This window comes from Echinococcus granulosus, assembly GCF_000524195.1.
Source record: "Echinococcus granulosus chromosome Unknown EG_S00012, whole genome shotgun sequence".
Lineage (NCBI taxonomy): Eukaryota > Metazoa > Platyhelminthes > Cestoda > Cyclophyllidea > Taeniidae > Echinococcus > Echinococcus granulosus.
The window spans coordinates 760,996-785,301 of record NW_020170392.1 but is presented as its reverse complement, the minus strand read 5'-3'; the positions used below and the strand labels follow the sequence as shown (position 1 = coordinate 785,301).

Below are 24,306 nucleotides of genomic sequence, written 5' to 3'. Positions count from 1 at the left end.
ATGGAATGAATTCTGGTAATTACTGCAACCATTTCTCTGGTTTTTGATCAATCAAATGGAATAAAAATGACGAAAGGCAGTCTCCAGAGCAGGTTGTCACAATTTATTCATTCATTGGCATTACGATCTATGGTTGATGTGCGATTACCCTCCTTATTTGCTGACGTGGTTCTTTTTTTACTTATACATTAGACCCCACTCACACGATTCTCGAAATGTATTTGTCAACGTCACCTCTGTTTATGTTACACTTGTATTCCTGACCATTCAAACGTCCGGTCCCGCTGTCCTTCAAAGGTCGATCTCCATTTCACTCACTTGACAAGGGTTAACTGTTGAGTGTTTACTTACCCCCCCCCCAGCTTGTTGAACGTTGACCACCGAATACCGAAATTGCAAAGTGGCTGACGTACTCCTCATTAGCTGGCTCAGGGAGTTTAGCAAAGTGATTGGTCTGCTAAGCTTGATTTCAATGCTTGCCTTGTTTAACTATCTTGCGCCTCATGAAAACTGCCGTCAATAAGATAATAGCAATCCAAAGGAAAAGCGAAGTTTCTGGAGTGTTTGCTCCTCGACATTTGGCTAACAATTTTCCGAAAAAAATCCTTGAAACCTAGACTTTCTTCATACGAAACAATTTCTCAATACCATGCTACTGATTTAAAGTAATGGAATTCTACATTTATAAATTCCGCACGATATACTGATTGTGTCTGCAGTTCAGTTCGAAGGCTTCTACCTTGTCCGCCTGCTCATCATTGAGGTTCCACGATTCAAGGACTCTGTAGACTCACGAGAGTGAAGATATCCATGAAAACAGAAACTAGCTTAATTGGTTTGTGGTCCTGCACGGCTGGCAGTCCGGCACGGTGGCTAAAAGAAAAGACAGAAGTCCATACCTCTTCGGGCCTGTGCCAACTTTATTGTCCTCTCAGTTAAGTGAATGGATAAATCTAGATAACATGCTCAGTAAAACCGCCTCAAAGTCGTTGCTTGACGTGTTAGGGGAACTACGTGAGACATCAAACGGGCCCATTGAACTGCTAGAAAATATTCCACTAGTGTCAAGAATTTGTGACGGCCCAGATTGCAACTTTGGGGGGAAGTGCTGTTTGTCGGATAAAATATTTTCCCCTATCAGTAGTTAAGGCAGCCCACTTCGTGTGTAACGCATTCCTTCTTTAAACATCTTGCACTAAACTAAAATCAACAAATTTTATACTGCACCGTAAAAACGGCCTCTCAAAACAATAGCAGTAATTATGATGAATGAGGAAAACTCTTGGGTGCACTGTCTTTCCTAGAATGTTCAGTACTGAAAACTCCCCGGAACAAAACACTCCCATACACATATCATGTATTATTCGTTTCTGCACAAATGATTTGGGGATGTTATTTTGCCCCTCGTGGGGCACAAATGCCCGCGGGCATTTGTGCCCCGCTCAGCGACCGAATGCGATGCACAACACTACCAAAAGCGCCAAACCAACTTCCCTATCTTGGTGCATCTATATCTTCATAATATACTTTCGCATTCATATTCCATCCACACCGATTAATTACCATATTCACCACTGACAAGCATTGCTGATGCCTCTTTAAGCCAGCTTCTAAGTGTAAATTTAATTCTACGCATCGGCAGATGAAATAGCCATCCAAAATTCGCAACAAAGTGCTCATTGTGTCGGTTCGGAAGCTATCGGCCCCCAAGGAGGGGAAAATGTACCCTGAACACAACCGTGATACCTCTGTATCCCCCCTCCCCACCTTTACCATCGCCCAATCAAGCAAGCTTTTCTTGTCCAACTCATCTACTCGTTCCAAGGAAGTAGAGGCCTAGGTGAAGGGGGGAGCACGCCAGCAGACCTTTACCTTTTAATAACGACATAAAACTTCGAAAGTTGGCTTAAAAACACTAAATTTAAGCTCTAATTCTAACTTCAGCGCCAGAGAGCCTTAAAGATTCTATGTGTCACTCTAATTTGCATCTCTTAAGCCATCGATGTATGCTGGTGTTTCTCGTAATGAAGTAACATTATGTTTGTCAGAGGAACGCGCTTTTGGTGGTCTAGTGAAAATAGTTCCTCAAGCACCCCACATGACCTGTTAAACAGGCTGAAACGTGTTGGCCGCTTTTGGATACGGGATCTGTTTGACAATGCAATCAGTTGAAGCATGATTTACTATCTCGGAATATCAGCAATGCTTGTTGGTCTTGGAACTGCTAGCATTACCAGGGATTTCGTTAAGAACTCTAGCTCAGTTTGGCATCCACTGCCGAGAACAATCTAAAGCAGTATCGCAGTGAATAATTTGTCTGTCAGCATTTTCATCACAAAAGAATTATTACTGTCTCTACTTACTGAAGAAAAACTTGCCATCGTTTGTTTTGCTCCACCAGAGGCATTTCATAGTGGACTTTGAAGTCCTAAACGAAAACGTAACAATCACGCTTGTTCATGCGTTTGTTAAAAACAACCATTTCCTGACTTTGTAGGAATTCACACAAAGAGATGCTCCCCCTCCTCCTCCTTCCCTTAAAGGTCACCTTAAAAGAGACCAAAAACACATTTAGCTGATGCAACGCCAAATATTCTCACTTTAACAGAGTAATCACGTCAAAGGAGAGGGGAGCGGCGCTTCTCTGGCCGACGAAATCAAAGCAAATTGGCTACCATAAAACGGTTTTGGGACAGGACCATTTTGGGTGCTCGCACACTTTCACCGCCACTTCAATCAGTAGCTGCAGCGGTTAACGGCTACCCCAGTGTGCAGTACTGGGAGATAAGCCACAGGAAACAGCAGGAAGACATGCCTCTATGGGAAAGAGCACAAAAGCACGCGTTCTAGGAGGTCCCTAGGTGACCTGAAACCAGGGCCTGAGCTCACCTGTTGGGTTGCCTGGTGCACTGACAGTCAAAGCGCTGTAATAGTCTCTTGTGGAGATGCGTGGAGTTGTTAATACCTCCTATAATATTGTGAATTGGACTAATTGGTTAACTTCTCATTTTGGTTTAGCGGGCACTTAAAGCTCTGTTACTGCACTTCCACATGGGCCGTGCGGTCTTCGGGCCATGCTGGTAGCCCGCCCCCTCCCCCTCAGCCCTTCCGTACGTCTGCAAGAAATGCTTTGCCCTAGTTTTGCATTTTCTTTTTCCGGGGACACTCGGGGTGCTACACCATATTTAACTATAATTTTACAAAACGTATTAATACATGGAGGAGATATTTTAGTACCTTAACAATCCCGAGCCTTTCCTTTTGACGTCAAGCAGAGTACGGAGAGTTCCATCGGCTTGTTTCTTATTCAAGTGCTGCAATAATGGTACCTGCATTAGCTGAGCCAAATAATTGGATAAAAGCACTCTAAAACACTTTCATCCCACTTATTTAACATTTTGTTGGAACTCGAATGGGGAGAGGAAGTGGCAAAATTGAAACTTTTTCCACCGTACCCGATCAATAAAATGGAAGCAACTTCTGGAATTTCCGTTTGACCTTAACAATGCAAACTGCTAAGTGTTTACTCTGACCACGGCAGATAAAGGGTCCGATTCTCAAGAATGCAAAACCATTTATTTTCAGCATCGGAGAGCGGTGAAAATAGGCAGAGCCTCCCCTCAGTTTGTCGAGGTTTCACCAGAATGTGAAATTTAATTGTGGGAGGTAAAGATGTCGCAAACTACTTAACTTTTTAATCAGAATTTGCGTCGCCTTGTCTGGATAAAATCAATTCAAAAAGAAGACTAGTAAGTACAATTTCTCGTTTGACGGAATCATTTTAAAAAGTAATAACCGTATCAATGAAATTTGTCCATCCAATTATATGTGGCTGTATATTTACATAGGAATGTGGTCGAGGGGAAACAACAACTGCGTACATAAGTAAAAGGCACATTTTTACAATGTTTGCTATTTTTTTCCTATTTATGATTACTAGTTGTGTATAAGGGGAGGCAGATTTCAAACACAAACACCCAGTTTATGTGATGATGGAAGATTCCAGAAGCAAACCACAGGTCACACACACCATTGCTTTAACGAACCGTACTACTCTGAAAACCTTTTCTATTTTTATCTAACTTAAAGACTATACTTTCCTCTCACTAACCGAATTTATAAGATTGCAGGAGTTCTACGGAGAGTGGGAGAGAATGTTCGTAATGCAATCACTCACCGACTCATCGAGACGGCGCGCAGAGGGCGCCTCTAAGCGCCATTTTTGGCACTTCTCCAGCCCATAAAAATGTCCCGTCATTTGTACTTCCGGAGTCCGGGACAGATTATGGGGCTAAGGCAGGGGCGGGAGGAGAGGATGAGGGTCCGATAGGCGCGTGGGCGAGTGGATAAATGGGTGTGGATTATGCCGACAGTAGATAAGGCAATTCGACGCGCCTCCTATCCTGCCGCACTCACAAGTCGTTCAGGGTGAATGAGGAGGTAGGTAGCAGTAGAGTCGTGCAAGCTTTCTTAGCCCTCGATATTCAAAAGTTGGGCATTCTTTATGCTGACATCTCTACTTACCCAGTGTCAGGTGATGGGACCTCTTGAGGTTATTGCAATAGAAATCTATCGTTATTAAATCATCGTTACACATTAAAGTATGCTGTATGTTAATATAAGAGGACTTGGTCAGGTTTGGAGATCAGTGTGATTGAAGCCCTCTTCTCTACACTCTGCCAGGCTTATAGGCTATGCCAAGGGAAATGCCCTGTTCCCATGAGCAATTCCCAGTTAGCTTATAGGAATAACAAGTTGTTACAATGCCTGGTTTTGTAACGGCTTACTATGTAACTGGATGGATGCATCACTAATGACGGTGACTGCCAAAACTCCCCCCATTTCCTTTAAAAGTTACATCTTTTTTAGTACGTCACTCAATCATCATGAAAAGTAGACGCAGCAAAATTCACAAACGGTCATTTTTCGCTGTATGCCAAGGCGTTTTGTGAACAAAAACAGCACTAAACATGTTTATGTAAACAAATAAATAATTTAGCTCAACTTTTTAGTGATACCAAGTTTACCACAATTCCGTTATTTTAATAATAAAATGCGTAATAACCGGTTTGCTTTTTGGAATCCAAATGTCTGTCCATCAAAAAAAAGGTCTCGTTCGCCAAGGAAACCACATTATTAGTATGGAATTCCTACGAACAACAATCCACAAGCATCGAGAGAATTATGCAAATTCCTATGTTTACATATTCCCGAATAATGTATGAATGCTTGAGACAGTATTTTATACTGATTAAGTGAGGCTTAAATGCTGTGGTACATCCGCCTGTGGTCACTTTCATGCCCAAAAAAGGCATAGAAAGCATCTCTCCATTGCAGTGCCTCCAGCAATCCAGCGCAACCCTATCCTCGGGAATGTTCATGCCTACAACAGGCATGAAGTATCACCCAAGCCGGTCGCATGCGACAGTGATTTACATGTATGACTATCCAGGGTAAATAAGACACCGTGGTCCGCCTTTTCATGTCACCTCCTCCAGCAAAGAACATTCATCGGATTCTCATACCTCTTACAATCAGCATTTCCGCATCATCCTGAATCTAATCCTTACAAAATACACCATAATCCATAATTCGAAGTTTTCGATAAGTTTCATAAATTTTAGTAAGCAGAATTGGCCAGCAGCAACTTGATCTTTTTCACAGCTAGGCGTGAATATAAAGACGCTACGAGGATCACAAAAACAATAAGGCGAATTGAGGTACTAAAAAGCAGTCCATATGTCTAAACATTAACGCTGCAGTGAGTTCAAACAGCAGGACAAAAAAACAACCTTTTCGGTGTTATACCTACGTTTAGACTTTGCTATTTTATTAGTGTTTCATCAATGAAAAAGATTTCAACACGTCAATGAGCTCTACCTTCACCTCATCTGCCAATTGCCGTAAACAATAAAAGGTAGAAGTAGTCTACTTCAAATGGGATAATAAGGACAAATGAGTTGTAAAAGGGACCAATAAAGAGATATAAAAGAACAGGCGAACCTTTCACTTCAGCAGTTCTTCTGCAGAAACTCATAACCAGATATTTTGCATTTATACTCTTTTAGTGGGTAGCGTTATAAACTGCAAAATCTGGTCTGTGCTATCTCAACAGAATTAGGCTCGCAGACGAGATATCCCACTTGGAGTGGCTGTGGCGGTGATTATGATGATAATGATAATCCTCAGAAGAAAAAAAGCCCTTGAAGGCTTATCGACACATGTTTTGGGGGGCAATCGGCCAAAAAACGGGCAGGTAACAGACCCTCGGGTTTGCGACACGTGGCGCACGCACACACCGGCCAATGGAACTTGAGTCCGCCTCCGATTGGTCGATGCAGCACATGGCCAGCTAGGACGACGAGGTCGCGCTCGCTGGTGTTTAGGGCCGACTTGTTGACTGTGTGCGTGATGCCAAGATAATGCACAAAAGTCCTCCAAAAACAAATTCGCCATAAATGAAAACTGCCTCTTCCACTGACGGCCTGGGAACAGCAGACAGCGGCGCACTTCTACCACAGCCTATCACGGGATGTCTACCGGTTAGCTGGTTGTTTACTGCGATGGCTTCTGTTGCTTTTCATTGCAAAAGTCAAACAATGTTCCTTGTTATCATTGATCGAAGGTTATCAAACAGATTGTGATATATGAAACCGTATTTTCCTATGTCCGCGCCACTTCAATGCAATAGGGCCCCAACGGAGTCACTGAATTCATTTGGGATCTATTCAGTTCTGGTAATTTTTCGCAGCCATTAGTTATTTGAAAATGCCCATTTTTACATGTTAAATTTGATTGCACTTTAAGATATACACATTTTGGGGTTGTATAGATGCACCAGATTCACCACGGTGTCTGCGCAGCCACGTAGCCCTTTTGACAGTTACGCATAACAGACTGGATCCTCACGCGCACTTGTTATGGCGGTGCAGAAGCACCAGAAGGTTCGAATCAGAGACGCTGTAATCAGATCCGTAATGAGCTACTTGACTTGCTTTCCCCAAAACCACCGAAACCGATCGCTACAAAAGTAGTTGGGTTTGTTGATCCCACATGCCCGACAAATTCACATCTTGGGAAGAAGACTCCTGATTCACATGGCTGAGATGCATCTCGTAAACTTCACTGGTCTTCATTTTTTATGCCCTCCGTTGGGGAATCCCGTTGGCAAGTAGTGAGGAATGTTTTTTAAGACAGGCAGCTATGAATTGCCCATTTATAACGGGAAAGGTGGGCTGGAGGGCTCGAAATGCGGGATGGGATGAATGACTGCGAGCCCTGACATACGGCTAAAAAAAGCATCGGTTATACCACCCGATTCCCAGATTAAATACTCTACTACTGGCTTAAAATGCAAGCGGCCAACAATAGCGAAGCATCTCGACAATTCAGACAGTAGATTTATCGCCCCTCCTGTTACGCGAAATCCCATTTAAGAAGAACTGATAAAAGTTCTTTTAAAGTCTTTGGAGCCTACGAATAATCAGGAGATTAGAAAAGCATTTTATGTTATTGAAACAACACTTAAACTGCTCCATTATGTTTATTAAAGTTGCTACCTTGACTCATTTTGTTCAAACTCGCACGCTGGCTACCACAAAGTTCTATCAGTCTGGTTTGGCCTCTTCACTATGATCCCTTCCACAGGTGTGTATTTTCTGCTATCACTTTTTTTTCGAATCCTTGCAGAGACTCTCCATCTGCTTTCGAAACCCAAAGACTGCCAGTGAATTGAAAACTTATCAGGGTAAATGAACTCAAAGTCGTGGAACCAAAGCGAGGGATCGGTTGGGATGTAAATTCGCAGAGTACAATAACAGGTAGACAGCATTCCTCAGAAAAAAAACTCTCAGAAGCCATTAACTAGCCTTGGGATCAAAGATTAACGTGAATGTATTGTTGTTGTTGACCTCTTCTCGGAAATAATAAACACTACTACATTGGTAATAGTTTGCGTGGATAAGTTGAACCCCTGCCATTTCATACACCCGAAGCAAAAAACGGAAATTAACAGTCCATTGACCAAAATCCCTCCAATTCCAAGTAGTAGCAATAATCTGAATGAAGCCTTTCAAACACCTCCGAACACACAGCAGTCTCGTTCGGAGGAAATTCATCCAAAATAGGTCAATTGCAGTGAGGTATACCACTCGGACGTTTTTCAAAAGTTCGATGATGGCTGCTTATCCTCACTCCCGGTTTTTATTTGCCATTATTTTGATGCCACCCCCGCCCCGACTACCCATCCAAAAACGTAAGTAACGAAAAACAAATGTAAAGTCACTCTCACTCCATTACAGAAAAGAGGAGGAGAGTCTGGTCAACAATACCTTTTTTAAAAAGCACAATGAACAGAGCACTTCATGTGAGCGGAACGATATGTAACCTACAGAAAAAAAAGGTAACTTTTATAATAATGGTCGCAGGTATGGAAGCAGGACAGGCGGTTCGAGGAAGGTGAAGGGGAGGGCCTAGCCTAGATCAAGTCCAATAACCATTATTGTCTGATTGTGGGTCAGTTCGGTTGAGGACAATGTGGTCAAGAAACAAGGAGGTAAAAAAAACTCGTTTCTAACTTTGCTAAGAAAGACAGGTGACCACAGACCTCGTTTTGTATAGGAGAGGAACGTAGGTAAATGGCAGCTTACCCCAGGCTTTTGTTACCCTCCGGTTTGTACAGAATCGAGTGGTGTGTCGATGTGCTTTCACCGCACCGCCTCAGCAGTGTCACCGGAATCGCACCCTGATACAAGAGAGGGATGGTAAGTAAATTGAAGACAAGGGAAGCAATGCACCTGAGCACCCATTGTTTGCACTTATTTTAGTGCTCGAATCTTTTACCCCGGTAGCGGTCGAACCAATCCAAGTCGGCTAATCCAGTTTATCACATCGCGCTTCCACTTCGACAACCGGTTTGTGGTAATCCAACACGACAAAACTCGCGATTTTTGATTCGACACAACTGCCTTCACTCTCATTCATCCCATCCACCTGCATTACCATTTAAGCTTCTAGTCCACTTTCAATTCTAAAGTGGCCTGGCAGATGGGAACTTCTCATGCAAACCATTTAAAGTATCGTCCATTAGTCCTCTCTTCGGCAGTATTAATTCCATACCGAAGGAACACGCTTCCAAACAAAATACTGCTCATTTTTGACCTACTGTCGTAAGAAAATTCTACCCCAAAAAATAATCACACCTCGTAGCCTGCGCTTGGAAATAATGATAATGATCACCTCTCACAGTACCTAAGAGACAATGTAAAATCTTGCACCTTGCCCACCAGCTCATCAATCTACTACATTCCGACACAGCGAGTGCGGAGACTGGAGGATCAAGACAGGAAGAGGCGGGAAAGTCAGGTGTGACTACCTTGGGTTTGGTAGATTTGACCACTGCTGCGATAGCCTGAAGGCCGGTAAAGTTGGAGGCTAGGATTGAGCCAAAGCGGGTCACCCGATCGTCAACACATATGCCCTAGAGGGAGAGAGAGAGGAAACGGACAATAGCATTCAATAAATAGTTTGTGGATTAGGCGAGGCAACCCTAACTACTTCGACTGTTATGGGCACAGGTGAGCGTAACCGGTGCTTCAGGCTCTACCTATGACCCCCAATGGTCTCTTAGCCTTTGTAATAAGGTAATAAAAACTGCCGCTCTGTTTGTACGAGCGGAACCAAAGACTCAATGCGATGTTTCTTTGGCTCTTAACTTCATTGTTAACTCGTGTAGACACCTCCGAAATTCCATTTCTGGAATTTTCATAGGGGTAAATGTCCTTGGATAAAAACATCACGAGTGGGTAGAGTGAATTCGCACGGTACACCTGTCTGTAAGCAACACAAGACTGGAACCTGGAGAGGCGCTTACTAGTTGATGCTGTCTGTCACACCTAGAACCACTACCTTAAATGACGCCCAAATACTTTTATTCATAAAAATAACCACAATCGCAACCTATAATCCTTTTTGAGCGAAAAACGGGCTTGCGGTGAGCACAAATGCAGTATTTACAACGCTTTATTTCTAGAAGCAGACAACCTAGTCCTGGCCACCATTCCTATCCCACTTCTGTTTCCCAGTCGTCTATTCTGTTCGGCCTGTGATTATCTAGTGGTGAGAATACCACACCTGATATCTCCGACATCTAGTCCCATTTACAAGTACAAATTCAGGGTGTGTAAAAACGTTTCTCTTCTTCAGCACTACCCTTAAGGAAATTCTCTTTAGGGTACCAGAGTGGGATACTACGAACGCATTGAAATCATATTTTCTACTCTCTTGGTTAAAATCTACACTTCAAATTAGTCGAGGTTGGTTGTGCTGTGGGAAAGGACGAAAGTGCTGAGTTTGAATGACCAAGGTGGTGGTTAGGGGATCTTTACTTTGTCTGTCCAGATAAACAATTAACCGGTTAATTTCACTATGAGGTCCATTCAGTCTATCCCAGAGGGAGATTACACTGAGAACGGCATGTGGGGCGGAGTGTAACACCACAGGGTAGGACAGTGCTGACAAACCTCAAGGCAATTCGTGTACTAACGGAGCCCAGCCCACACCGCAGAACAGAACAGCACAGCACAGACAGGCGGGTGGGGCGGGAGAGTGGGGACGGGCAGTCAGGCAGGAAAGCGGTACCCTCGGGCCAGAGTTTATCGACCCGGCAGAGGGGGAAGAAGAAAGGGCGTGTATGGGGTCTCCAAACGCGCACACGCACTACGGGTGGGTGTGCGGTGTATTGACGCATGGACAAAAACAACAACAACGCCAGCAGAAGCAGCAGCACCAGTAACGCATAAATCAGGTGGGTGCGTGCAAGTACGAATTCCTCTTCGAGGGACGATGTGAAGATGCATAGGTGGGTGTTGCTGCTACCGCTGCTGCCGCCGAAGCAGTTTTATCCTCCAATCACCCAGAAGAAGATTTTCGATTCGACTACTTGCAAATCTGTTCCGTGACTATTCCTTTCAAAGGACTACAAATCTTGAAAATCGACATTCCAACAAGAAACTGTTCCTCCCACCTACATAAAATCTTCAAGTTTGGGACGTCATAGTGGCAGAAGGATGAAACACCAGCTTTTGAACAGGTAGGGGGAAGTGTTTGGCCCACGACAGAGAACGGGTTGACGGAATATGCAGGGTAGTGGATGCACCTAAATGCACGGATACGTACACGGGGGAATTCCAAATTGTCAACAGCCAGAGATCGGATTTCAGTACCCCTGTTTGAGAACCGAATACTCGATCACATCAGATTGCTCAAAGGGTGGGCCAACACATTCCCACCTTTCAATAAATAAAAGTAAAGATCAAAACAATTTGTATGACAGTTAACCCAGACCAAAGTTGACCAAGCCGAGTGGGAGACGAAATTAATTTGAATTGTTGGCGCGATCAAAAATCCCCGAGAATGATTCATCAGAAAGAAAAGGATGAAAGCGCTCATCAAAAGGATAGCAAATTATTTTATCTAATGCGAGAGAACTACCTGTTCTTAATTAACACCAAGAAGTGACGAATATTCCCCCATTTCAGTGGAAAGTGATATGACTATGAAGATGGATTCAACAAAGAGTACAAAGTTTTTCCGTTGTCCCACAACAAACCAGTTCAGTTTCCAAGGCTCGCTTCAAAGAATGAGATAAGGCTAATTATTTCGTCGCAACGACCACAATTATTTATAAGTACAACTAAAATATTTTATTCTCGACCCATCAAAAGAGAAATCTTTGAGGTTACCAAAGGAGCATTCCAGGAACCATCTCAAAGGATGTTTGAAAGGTTGACAGAAAGTGGTGAAGGGAACTCGCAGTAAACAGTTCAAGTATTTTGTATGCACTGACTCGAATTTTTACTTCTGCTGCACCACCCTGGCACTTGCTTTTAAATCACAGTGCAACAAATTAGTTGTCCGCATCAAGTATACGTGACAACAAGATTTTTTCCTTGTCAGGTCATGCATAACCGGTTGCGCCACCTTGTATTAGGTGGTAGTGTTTTGAGGTGGGTTATACACTTTGTAAATGTTGGGACAATCAAACATCTAAGGTATGGTGGTCGAATCTTCACTGTAGCACTAGTGGAGAAGGGGTTAAATAACTGCTCCATCGAATAACACATTGTGATGCCAAACAAAAAGCTAGTTTTCACTTGTAGGAGTCAAATCATGCTACAGTCAACCAAGCAGATTTTAGAACTAAAAAACTTCAATTGAAAAATTGCCTGAATAGTTCACCAGAAAGCAGGGCAAGTGGAAGTTCCCCCAATTTACCACACAACTTTCCGTAGAATTAATGTATAAGAAGTGGCGAATCCTATTGCATTTTAACAATCGGTTTAAAGCAATCCACCCAGCAACATGAACTGGCATAGTTGGGAGGGGGCTAAAATGCATCCACCACTTTGAATAACAAAAATATTCGCCAATACCAAGGAACTAAAAAGTATCCTTTCATAAACATAGATAATGACGCAGGGATTAATACCGGATTCCTCTGAGCCTTGTGCGCAGACCGACTGGGTACACAGTTTCGGACAGTCGTTAGCGTCACCATCATCATCAAAATACAGCGTGATGGGATTAATTGAGGGATTTTCTAACAATGTTAAAGGGAAATTAGTGGAGGAAATCTACCCCAAGGCCTCAAGGGGTTGTGTAAGTTTGAAACTATTGGCTAAATGAGATACCTATTCAGTGCGCACACACACCTTTTGGCAAGCAATTGCAATTTCCCATCATGCTAGCAACGATTTTATGTAGTTTCCAACGAATCAAAGATTACACGAACATCAGGGTTTCTCCTAAGAAAGTTCTGGCGATTTTGGAGAAGCTGGTACACCGTTTTATATAATTTAAAAATCTCAGGTGATATGCGAAGAAAATTGGGGTGGATTCCTGAAAGTTTGGCCATGCCTAACACGTCATATATGCGTGACATGCTTTCTTCACCAGTTTTGAGGCGTTGGTTGTGTCAGATGGAGCCGAAAACATGGAGACACAGAATTTCCTTGGTCTGAGGAGTGGAAAATTAATTATTTTGATTACTAAAACTTAAAATAAAACAATTTTATGGACTGCGGTGGTCGAGTTTCCCCTCAGATTCGGGTAGTGTTAAGTTATCGAAGTTGATTTCGCAAACAAAAAGGTCTGTCGTATTGACACGATTACAAAAATGATTCGCAATAAGACGCTAATCAAAGGTGGTTGGAAAAATCTGCCACTGAAAGCGGTACATCTTACTTCAATTTCATCAGACAATAAATACTCGAGTGGTCACGAGAAAAAAATTTGTACCAAGGATAGCAGGAAATTAATGCAGCCTTACATACTGCGATAATTTGGAAAATTCATGCATTATCACCCTATGAATCGGTTAGTTTCCTACACAAATCGCCCCAGAAGGACAGTTTGGTCTGAACAGCATCAAAACAAAAAAGGCGCCCGTAAACCTTACCCAAGTACATGAATTGCCCATGCATATACCAAACAAGAACTTGGCCTATGTGGACCGCTGGTAGATTTATGATGAAAGTCGCCCCACCACCTCACACGAGCTCCAGATACACTTTTCATTGCCAAAGATGGTTGCTACCATTACCTACTTCAAATTGGTTTTAAATGATGACAAGCATTAGAAGGCAATAAAAGTAGCCTCATGTCCCAAACACCATTACATAAGGATAGGATTTCACAGAGCCGGATCGCTGGCAATGCCAGTCGACTCACCGCCAGGTCGGCAGGGGAGCCAGGAGTCACCTGATCGACCAGCAGGAAGGGCACGGAGCGGGACGGTGGTTCACTGGAAGGCACAGTGGCGGTAAAATCAGTATTCATCCCTTCCACACCCGCTTGCGTCTTGGAGAGCAGACGTGCCGAAACTGCCTCCAACTGTTTCATCACTTCATTGTGGTCTGTGTTGAGGCCTGTAAATAGAAGAGATGAAACCAATAGACGCACTGTTCGGTGCGATTTGGGGCACGCTTCCATTGTTTTTAATGCAGAGAAAAAAAATATTTTGATAAATAGTGACTACCAAACCTAGTGGGGACTCAAAGTTGCACCTTCTCAGTTATCACTAATGTTCTTCTGAAGGTGGCAATATTATGAGGGTATGGAAAGATTGAGACTAGCGGCATGAGCAGAGTTTCACCCTACCAACACAAGAACCTTTCCCGGACACTTTGGAGACTGTACTGAGACTTACTCAAAAGTTATTAGTCAATGATGGACGATTTTTGGTTATGGGAAAACCTTGCATTTTAATTACCTTTCGTAAAATTTTACCCAAAGCAAAATAAATCAGATGAGGTACGAAGCATGGAGCATTCCTTCATCTCACTGCGTGGCCACTTTAACACTGTTCAACAAAATTGGGAGGTGTCAGTTCTTCGGATCGCAATCATCATCCACTGTTTTCAAATCAAGGTTACAAACAGCTCTTTTATGGATTATTTTGATTCAGTTCCACTAAAGGTCGCTCATAGAAAACTCAGAGAAGGGAATGTTTTTCAAAAGTTGACGAGGTTTCAATAACTCCGTTTTGAATTCCCACAAATTCTTCTACCCGCAATAAGTATCCTTCTTCCACATCATTTAGGAGTATTAGCCTACCCGAGAAATCGGAATCACTGTTATACGGGAGTGGGTTCGCCAATATTCGCATCACCGAGATATTGCTGAGGACATTAGAAGACGCACGAGTCTGGAAGCAGCTTTATTGCAAGCATATGGAAGGACTGATGGGCCGGGTAGAACAAGGAAGGGCGAAATGAATCAAGTTTTACGTCACCACTGTAGGGGTCAAATTGTGGGAAACTGAAAAGGCTCGTCCAGCAACGTACGCACCTCAGACAAGTACCATTCTACTGGAACATCATTCACGCACATTGAAGAAAGTTTCCGCCCCAAAGAGGAGCCATGATATGACCGAAAATCAAAGTAGCCACTATGGCCTGAACTTGTCAACAACCGCTAAACTTACTTTCAACAGCGGAGGGAAAGAGGCCTGCATTCAACAAGGCAAAGTGGTTCATCAAAAACTACCTATAAAAACTTCGAAAAAAGTGAAGGCTTAATGAAATATGATAGATGTAATGCCTCCCTCGTGTTACAAGACTAAGAATAGTCAGGGTAGGCTTCTGGACAATGAAGAGGAATGAAGGAAGTCAGACTGTGGCATCTAAGAACGGTCAGACATATGGTCCAACGGCAATCGGTTGGTCAAAGGGAAAATTTCCCTTCAAAACAGCTTCCAAACAGAGTAGAAAAACACCAAATTTCCATGAACACCATTCTCTAGTTATTGCAGATTTAATTGCCGAATGTTTATTAGGGACATCCGACCAGTTAACACATTGCAGGGGGAAAAAAGAAACAGAGATGGCACTATCCACGGTAGAATTGAGTTGAACAAAAAGGCAATCAAGTGACGTACAAATAATTCGATTGCGCGCGGTTCTCACAGCGACCACGTCGATGTCACTGCGTGGAAATCCCTCTGAGTCTAACAGAGGACCATGCATACCGACATTTCGGTTCTGTGAAAGAAACAATGGGGTGGATTAACTGTCAATTCGTCGTCAAAGGAACTTAATTAAACATCACCTACCCTTCACGGTGGTTTCTTCAACTCAGCGAAGATAAAATGTCCGATTTCGAATCAAGAGTCCGTCATACTTGGCCTTAGACATGATGTCACAGTGAAAGTGCACAGCGACAACATAATTTGTCTATCTTATGCGCTTGGTAGTGTAAGGTCGGTTGAATTTGGTGAGTGATTTCACAATACTAGGTACTATCTATGGTTTGTAAAGGCAGCTTCGTCTTGCAAGAGAATCAATTTGTTCCTATTGAATGATCTCACCTCTCAGAACGTGGTTTCAAAACCACCAACTACTACTAGGCACACTTTCGAAATGGTTCAACTCATAGTGACAAATTTATTCTGGGAGTGGACGTCTCCGACTTTGCACTCTTCCTGACTTTGGCATAGTAACGGTATTTTAGGTCTTATCTTCTTCTACTTATCAAGTAAGGCAATTGGACAATTCATACACAAAAGCATAATGTTCAATGTTTATGAATCGTTCGAGGTTTTCACTGAGAGATGAATCATAACCGACTTTAAAGAAAATACGAGAACTTACCCCCTCTAAAACAGCTGTATAAGTGTTAATTTCGTTAACAATCGCCAGGCGTTTCCTTTCCAGTTCTTGAAAAAGAATCATATCCGCTGAATTGTCAGCCATCCTTGCGTCTAGCAATAAGAGGGTCAATTTTGAAGCAGAGTGGTTTAAAAGCATGGTGAAGATTGTACCTAAAATTACTCTGGCTGCAACCCACTGAAAAAGGGCATTGGCTTTACCCTTTCTTGATATAAGGATTACTGCGAACAACCACCAGCAGTGATCGCCTCTTGGAAGATGAGACCCGAATATCATTTACTAGAGCTCAGGTGATCGTTTACAACCTCCTGTCTACATTTGGCAGTGTTTCCACACTGAAACCTAAATTGTTTCAATAGTTAAATGGACTCAAGTACGCGACTCCCAACCCTAAACTCTGTTTGATTAAGTTGCTAGAGATGGCCTTGTAATACATATTTCAGCTAAGAACCTGATCCCGATTTTATAGATGTCAAACTAGCCACAGCAGTCGCAAAACAAGGATCGTTAGAAGGGAACTAAGATAAAAATGATATTCGAGAAGGTAAACAGTAGTTGATGATAAAATATTTATTTTCGACGCTGAAAAGTGCTGCACATTAAGAGGGTTTAACCTCTCAGAAGTTGGGGAAAATATGGGCGAGGGAGGAGAGACCAGAGCAGACAGTGGTCTTATCCGGTGCACCGGCCAGAGCCTCGACTTCGCTCGCGATGGCAGTCAGAGGGATGAGACAAGTCAAGAGAGCGTCGAGGAGCGATGAAGTGACCTCCTCCATTGAAACAGGGCCCTTGAAACAAGAAGCAAGTAACCAAACTACTCACAAAATACAAGTAGACGAAGTAAGTAAATCTAGATAAAGAATTGTTGTAAATGCTCTTCTACAGCCCAAAAGTTCACTGACTAATGAATAGGGACATTTATCACAAAATTAATCACCACGTATGAAGCCTAGGCCGAGACCAAGGTGGGAAGTGAGTAATAGCTGAGAGGAATCCTAAACTACACACGAATCAGTGACAGCCTACCACTAGCAAATATTGCACGAATCCTTTGTCAACAGAAAGAGATAGGTCAAGTACGAATTTCTTAAACACCTAATGTAGCCAAATGTAAATGTAGGTAAGGTGGTTTAATTTTGAGAGCAAGTCATGAGGAAGATCTACGCTAGGGCCCAAGCGAAAGCCGCGACTGTATAAGCTTGCCATCGTGATTTAAGAGAATCCCATCTCAAAATTAGTTCTACGACTTTTTCCCGCATTTTATTTCAATCGCTTTAATCAGTGGAATAATGCGGGCATCTTCACTTCACGATCCTTGGATTTCGTGCTGTGGATTTCATGAAAATGTAAACTAGAACCAAGTTTCTCGAACTATGAGTTCAACAGACCGTGTGCAGATGCACCGCGGTTCGATACGTGCCAGTATTTTAAGGCATTTGAATAGCATCTTCAAAGATGGTGCAACCTATTTCTCACCAAATTTGCTTCCTACGGAAACTAGACACTTCATCGACATTGAGCCATCTGCGTTGTTGTATTGGTCTCTCAAAGGAACTCTTTCATCATAATTTTACGAAAAAATATGCGCTAAGAATAGTTGGAAAATAAAACGACACGCCGTCAAATGGGAGATTGTAACTGTTGGCAAGACTTAAGAAAAACTAGTATTTCACACAGAATATATATAAGGCAATTTTCTGGTAATCTGAGGCAAAAACAGACATTCTTAACCCTTTTAGCAGTAATTCCAAGAGCGCCTGTTAAAAGCTACGCAAATTAGTGGCTACAAACCTTTTCAGTTCCAAAAGACCAATGATAGTCAAAGTGAAGCATTAAATATTCCTAATGTTCAATCTTCCGTATAAGGAGATCAGAGAGGCATTAATAAGCCATGTAGGGCGATTTGTCAACAATTCGCCACCAAACGGGTAGTGGTAGTGATGAACTCACCCGGTACTCGCCCATGAGATCCGCAGCACTGGCAAAAACGTCTGAGAGGAGTTGGAAATGTGCGGCCAAGTCCATGAGGGAGTACTTAGAGGTCTCAGAGCGGGCCAGTTGGGTTTCTGCACGACGCAGCTCGTTTGCACGCTTCACTTCCGCAGCGAGGTTCTTCTCCGGCGCTGCCTCCACCGCCTTTTGCATCCGCCGCGCTCGCACTCGCCATTGCTGACGGTCACGCTCTGGCAGGGTTGACCACAGCGCCTAGATGCACCAAAAGCTCTCACTGTCACCATGTTATGGTCTATTGCTGAGGCGGACTATAAGACCATGTGCAAGCACAAACAACATGCCAGTCTATTTGCACCTAGCTGTGATGATAATCAAAAAAGTGTTTTGGAAAAGTACTGCCAGCTGCTCCAAGTGGCCGAACAAATTATTGCTAACATTAGGAAAGCTGATAGTCAAGTGAATCACGAGCCAGGTGTTGAGACTAGAAAATCCACGCAAGTAAGTAAAAACCACATAACTCCCTTGTTTCGAGCAATTTCATATATCGTAAATGTAACACAAATTGGTAAAATTCTCAAAAAAAGGTTTATTCAATATACCTTGAAGCGCAACGGTGTAGTCCTTGTGTGTTCCTATTTTTGCTGACTTTTGATCTAGGTCTCAAACAAAACAAGTTAACGAACCTTGTGAATTTTCCATACGATACTACATGCTCATGGTTCCAAACCGATCAACCACGGTAGTTATATGGACCATTTGAGGTGTATCGAAGTTTGGAAGAGGACTTTGGCAAAGTGTGATGTGGTGATAGAGTGCAATTCCATTGATAAATACAACAAACTTCTGAATTTTATGGGACCAGTTTCGATACTCCTCAAAATTCCTCCCACATGCATCACGAACTTAGGTGATCACGTCGCCAGAAAATTAGAACAATCAAGCAAACAGATGGGCAGTACCGAAAAAGGTGCCAAAGAGGTTAAATTAATTACTCCAAGCGTATTTGTCCAGTACTCACCTGCCAACGTCGATTCTGTGACTTCTGATCCTGACCCCCATCGTCGTTACTCACGCCGTACTTCTTCTTCATCGCCAAAGTGAACAACGTGTATCCATTCAATCTCCGATACGTTTTCAATGTCTGCGTGGAGATAAAATATTCATTTAAAAAGAGAAAAGGATAAGACTTGAAATTCCGCCGATACGCAAAAACAATGAAGCAGCTGAATGATCTTTAAAAGGAAGGAAAAATTAATATCTAGAATTTAAGGGATATGTACCAATAGTATTTCATATTTAATTTGTGACAATGAGGAAGATTTAGCAAATGAGCTTGAAAGAAGCTGCTATATAAAAATCCGTTAATAGTATTTGGACTTATAAAGCATAATTTTCGTGAAATTAACACAAACTTCAATGTCCAAATCGTCAACACCACTGCTCTTCATCTTCTTCGACAGAGGCCCACTTGCATTGCTGATGGGTTGATCACTTTCCAAAGCAGGGAACAGCACGCTGTTCGGGGGAATCGGTTCTAAAAAAAATTCCTTACGTAAAATGTCCAATTGGCCAAGTCTTTCCTAAAATTAAGAGGCAAATAAACTCACCCTCCGCTGACAGACTAAACGGCGGAAGGGAAGGATCAGTTGGGAGAATGGGCCTTTTTCGTGGAGAGGGCAGGTTCTAAAAACAAAGAGTAAAAGAATTAGTGGCAGGGAAAGAATGAGGAGGAGGAGCAGATGAAAACTCAAAATTGTACTGCATTAATCTCGGGCATTCTGAAGGTGGGTGTACCACCTTCCCGCTGCCAAGAGGAACGGGAAGAAGATGCGACAGGGGTGGAAACCTTGCCACGTCCACGTTGCCGGCCAGTGCGTCCGCGGCCCTTGAGCAGAGGAGAACGAAATTCCATATCGCCCTCTCCACCCTCTCCTCCAGTAGCAGGCGAAACAGCAGAGGAAGAGGGGGGAGGGAAAGAGGGAGGTGGGAAGATGCCACCACGACCCACCACTGCACCGGGGAAGGGCAGGTTGTTAGGCGGTTCCTCGGGCACCTGGATATGTCGCAGACGACCGTCCTCCCATACTAGCGGGCGCGGCGCCACGCCGCGAGAGCGCACTGCTCCGTAACCCCGGCGATAGATAGGGATGGTGCCGCGCTGTGGCTGTGCATTCGACTGTGCAGCTGTGGGGGTATCGCCTTGATGGGGAGTGGCTGTAGAATCCTGTAATTGAGTGTTCATAGTGGCTCGTGGCTCGACATTATGAAAGTCTCAGCAAATGAAGGGCCGGATTCTAAATCTTTAAGTCGTGTATAGCATTTCAGAACCTGAACACCTAATCACATTAGTAATCCATAGATAAGAAACAACCTTTTAAAGTGAAAATCCCGCTGAATTGGTTAGAAAAACTGAAGTCTGTAACACTGTAATAATACTTCAAAGTAGTGACATTTCCCAACTTGAAAAAAAAACCGTTTTAATGAAAAATGACATGCCAAACCAACAGTGCAAGAAAAACGCACACTACCAAAATAAGTGCTCACTTCACTTAATCATCTAGCAATCGACCACGTCAAATATTTGAGATCGAGACACCGAACTTTAAGGGAATTGCAAATAAGAACCAGCTAGCAAAAGTAAACCTTTCGGGTTGCTCAAGAAGCTATGGCAATTTATAATTAGGAACCTACTTCTAAAAAACAACTAGAACCCGGGGATAACTAGGAGAAACAAGTCGTACATACTACCACGTTTTGTTGGTATGCACCGCATAACTCCTATCGTAAGCTGGCAAAAAGCCGCGCGAAAAAGTAGACCAATAAACAAAAAAAAGCTCAAAAAGGGCAAGCAACAAGTTCTGCGACCATACCTTTAAAAAAAGGTAAGACAAAATAACAAGGGGTTCGAACAAAAAGACACTTCTTTGAAAGAAAAGTGCACTACAAATGCAACTTGACCTACTTCAACGATAGGAGAGCGAGCAGTTTACTCTCTTACATTCAAATGAAGTGGGCTCTCACAACCCAATTTTCAAATCGACTATCTTTAAAATATGCTCTCTTAGTAGGATGTTAACAGAAAACTGTTTCAGTACCCGATCAACACAAACAAAGCATCTAAAAAAATGAATCTTGGTCGTAAATGAAATGCATTAATGACTTCATGGAAGCAAAAAGCCGTACATTCATAGCCAAAAAAACCAACGACAAGTTGATCAAACAAGTTAAAGAATAACCAGGCTGACAAGTCAATGTGACTGCTCATTCAAGGATAAATAGCTAGGCAGTGTTTTTTTCGTCCAGCAGGGGCATATCATTGGAGTAGTCTTGATCTTTGAGAAAATTAACAGGAGAGAGAGGATTGATTGAAAGATTTAAAAAAATTAATAAAATGGACCCTATGCCCTATACTAATTCATTGAACCCAAAATTTTCATTTGAAATAAATACATCATTGAGAAGAAACTAAGACTGTAAAATTCAGACAGGCACGAAATAAAAGCAGATGTCCATTTGCAGTGCTGATAAAATGAGGTTTCTTGGGTCTAGCAGTGTAAAAAATTAAATAGGCTTTTCGAACCGCAAAATTCCGATCCTTTTGGCTTACACTGGAGGCAAAGCTACATTGGATCGAATGACTGTACAGCACACTACACCTGCAGTCTCAGTGCGATCTACTCCTACCAGCCGTGATGAAAAGACTGTCCCAATCCCGCATATCTTATCACTTAGGTAACCCTCGCAATGCAGACGCGTCAAGACCGCCATCCGCTTGCCTAACGAAACAGCCGCGCCGCCACGGAAAGCACATTCGTACAGGGCCCAACCGCTCGTGGACCGGAAGCGGAACGGGAACCAGGCAGCCACCCCTCCCACTCACCCCAGGCGGCAAGACCGGGAAACGGCCAGCCAGCCCAACACAGCACACCAGCGCCGGGCGAATGGAGAACCCACCCCCCGCGGTAGTAAAACAACACTGTCCAGAGTTAACCCACCCAACCGCAAAAATTGCATGCCCAGAAAATCAAAGTGACGAGACATCTGTATTGTCCATAAACAGCACAAACGGCACGGCACAGCGAAAACCTAAGGTAAGTAGAACACCAAGCGCGTCAAAAAAACTAGGTAGATGCGCTAACAACGGGAAGAAACGTGGATCGTAAAACCATCAAGTACCTCCACGCGATGATGTGTTCCACATACCGAAGGAATACCTGAGAAGAAGCATACCATACGTGAATGGAACAGGCCGAAGAGAAGCGCATCAGACTAACGTGCAAAATCACCGGTCAGAAACACGGACCAAGTTATCATCACGTACCTTCCCCTCGTGCTTGAAGACCAAATTTATGTCCATAGCAATCGTTCCCACACTCTTCAATCCTAACGCATCTACCGACAGAAAAAGGTAATAGCAATATGGCAGAGCACCAAAAGGTCAGAAAGACTAACTAAGAATCATTGATTCAAAACGGGGCAAATTTTTCATCAAAAAATGCATACCATCTCCGACGAGACACGACACCCCCACCTCACCAATTGCACGGCGTGAACAATCCTGATACGGCGTGGTAGCCCGTATATGAAGGCGCACCAGAAACACTTAAACAAAGCATCTTAGAATAGAAATATTCGCCTGCAAAAAGTTTACCTAATTTATTTTAATATTTGCGTACTTCAAGTCAAATTTTTTTAAAAAGGAGGGACGTGGTCTTGTTTTGGACATAACTTACGTGGAACAAGAAAATGTGTACGATTAAAAAAGGGATGAAAAGCCTGGTCTTAAATTGTGATACTAGACTAACCTCTCATGTAAAGTTGGCCTAACTAAGCACTTAGCAGTACGTGACTTACAGTGTAAGGTAATAATTTATCACATCAATTAAAAAATGTCCGCTTGTCACAAAGGTGCTCAGAAGTTTTCACCTTCGCATAGTCCACTTTAAACACTGCAAACCCATCGGCCTTGTTAAGAGAAAAGGCTGTCAACAAACCACTGTCCTCGTGGTGTCGCATGTGGCAGAGATTTGGCGGATCTACTATCCGACAAGCTTTGTCAGTGAAGTTAGTTTAAAATAGTGTGGCGTCTCGAGACTTCCCTGAAGACGAAACAAGACATAATTGTAGCGTCCCGAGACTCCTTGAAGATGAAAGAAGACAATACTCGGGCAGAATATGTATTCATCGCAGAGAAGGTGTCTGGGCTATTGGCATGGCCCAAAAGGCCAGCCTACCCAGCGAGGTACAAGGGGGCTAATTCAAAGTACAAAAGTGGCGTCTCACCAATACCGAGGGATAAACCACCATTGTATTGCATAATACTTGGGCATAGTATATGTTTCTGGCATACAGAAGATAATAGAGCTACTCCCATGGCTCGAAGGCCACTCCACCTGGCACGGTACAATGGCCAAGTCAAAAGTGACTCCTCACCAAAACAGAGAGTTAAACAACCAACATATTACAGCAGTGCTTTAAATGGTTCATGCGATTACGTCCCAACTTAGTCAAATATGTTTTGGCTGTATTGTTTGATCACTGTTTTCTATAGAAGAAGCATGCGTCGCAATGAGGTGACAATGATTTACAAATAAGTCCACCAGTAAATGTTTCCTTTAAACTCTAGCTGTTCAAATCGATAAAAAAGAGGTAAAAAGGTGGGAGCAGTAACAAGTCCATAAGCGTCACTCTACTCTCAGCTATCATCACCCAATCTTCGAGCCATACTAGCAAATTAGAATTCATCTCTTTCCTATAAATGCGTTTTGGACACTCTTTTAACATACTAATGCTTCATTATAAACAAAGGAGGCCAACAAAGCATAAAATGCAACTTTATGTATGTATGTATATGATGTATAAAACTTTGGTTTGCTTGAGTTTTCGTTTTAGCTAAGTAGACACTCAAGATTCCGCCTTTGTACTTCCATTGTAGAGCTGGGCCTTTGGCCATACACGAAGCGCACGCAGACCCTCTCCACGTCGCAAATGCACCTGTAGCTCTAGTATTACGTCTTCTTTTGTATTCAGATTAAAAATAGTGGCTGCCCTTGGCGACCCCTTCAGTTCCATATTTTATAGTAATGCAGTCAACATCTACAAAGTCTTGGTGGCTGTGAATTGCCTGTGAAACCTCACTGAGGAGCTGTATGCGGCACCTGTATGAAGGTGGCGGTTTTAGTGGACG

At 43.0% G+C, this 24,306-nt stretch overlaps 2 protein-coding genes across 2 annotated transcripts; both read right to left on the bottom strand. All coding sequences in view use genetic code 11, as the record gives it.

Moving 5' to 3' along the window:
* Positions 1 to 2,752: 2,752 nt before the first annotated feature.
* Positions 2,753 to 16,250, bottom strand: EGR_02644 (26S proteasome non-ATPase regulatory subunit 9; the record flags this gene model as incomplete). Its single annotated transcript, XM_024491893.1, has 10 exons — positions 2,753 to 2,817; positions 2,890 to 2,968; positions 4,178 to 4,291; positions 5,295 to 5,383; positions 6,266 to 6,400; positions 9,304 to 9,478; positions 13,729 to 13,925; positions 14,984 to 15,007; positions 15,437 to 15,539; positions 16,149 to 16,250. 10 exons carry the CDS (start codon positions 16,248 to 16,250, stop codon positions 2,753 to 2,755), a joined length of 1,083 nt encoding a protein of 360 aa, XP_024353708.1.
* A 533-nt stretch (positions 16,251 to 16,783) lies between these two features.
* On the bottom strand, positions 16,784 to 20,361 carry EGR_02643 (HMG domain-containing protein 4; the record flags this gene model as incomplete). The annotated part of the gene is made up of 6 exons (XM_024491892.1): positions 16,784 to 16,954; positions 18,117 to 18,371; positions 19,138 to 19,260; positions 19,532 to 19,653; positions 19,727 to 19,802; positions 19,879 to 20,361. The coding sequence occupies 6 exons, from the start codon at positions 20,359 to 20,361 to the stop codon at positions 16,784 to 16,786; spliced, it is 1,230 nt and encodes a 409-aa protein (XP_024353707.1).
* Between the last annotated feature and the right edge of the window lie 3,945 nt (positions 20,362 to 24,306).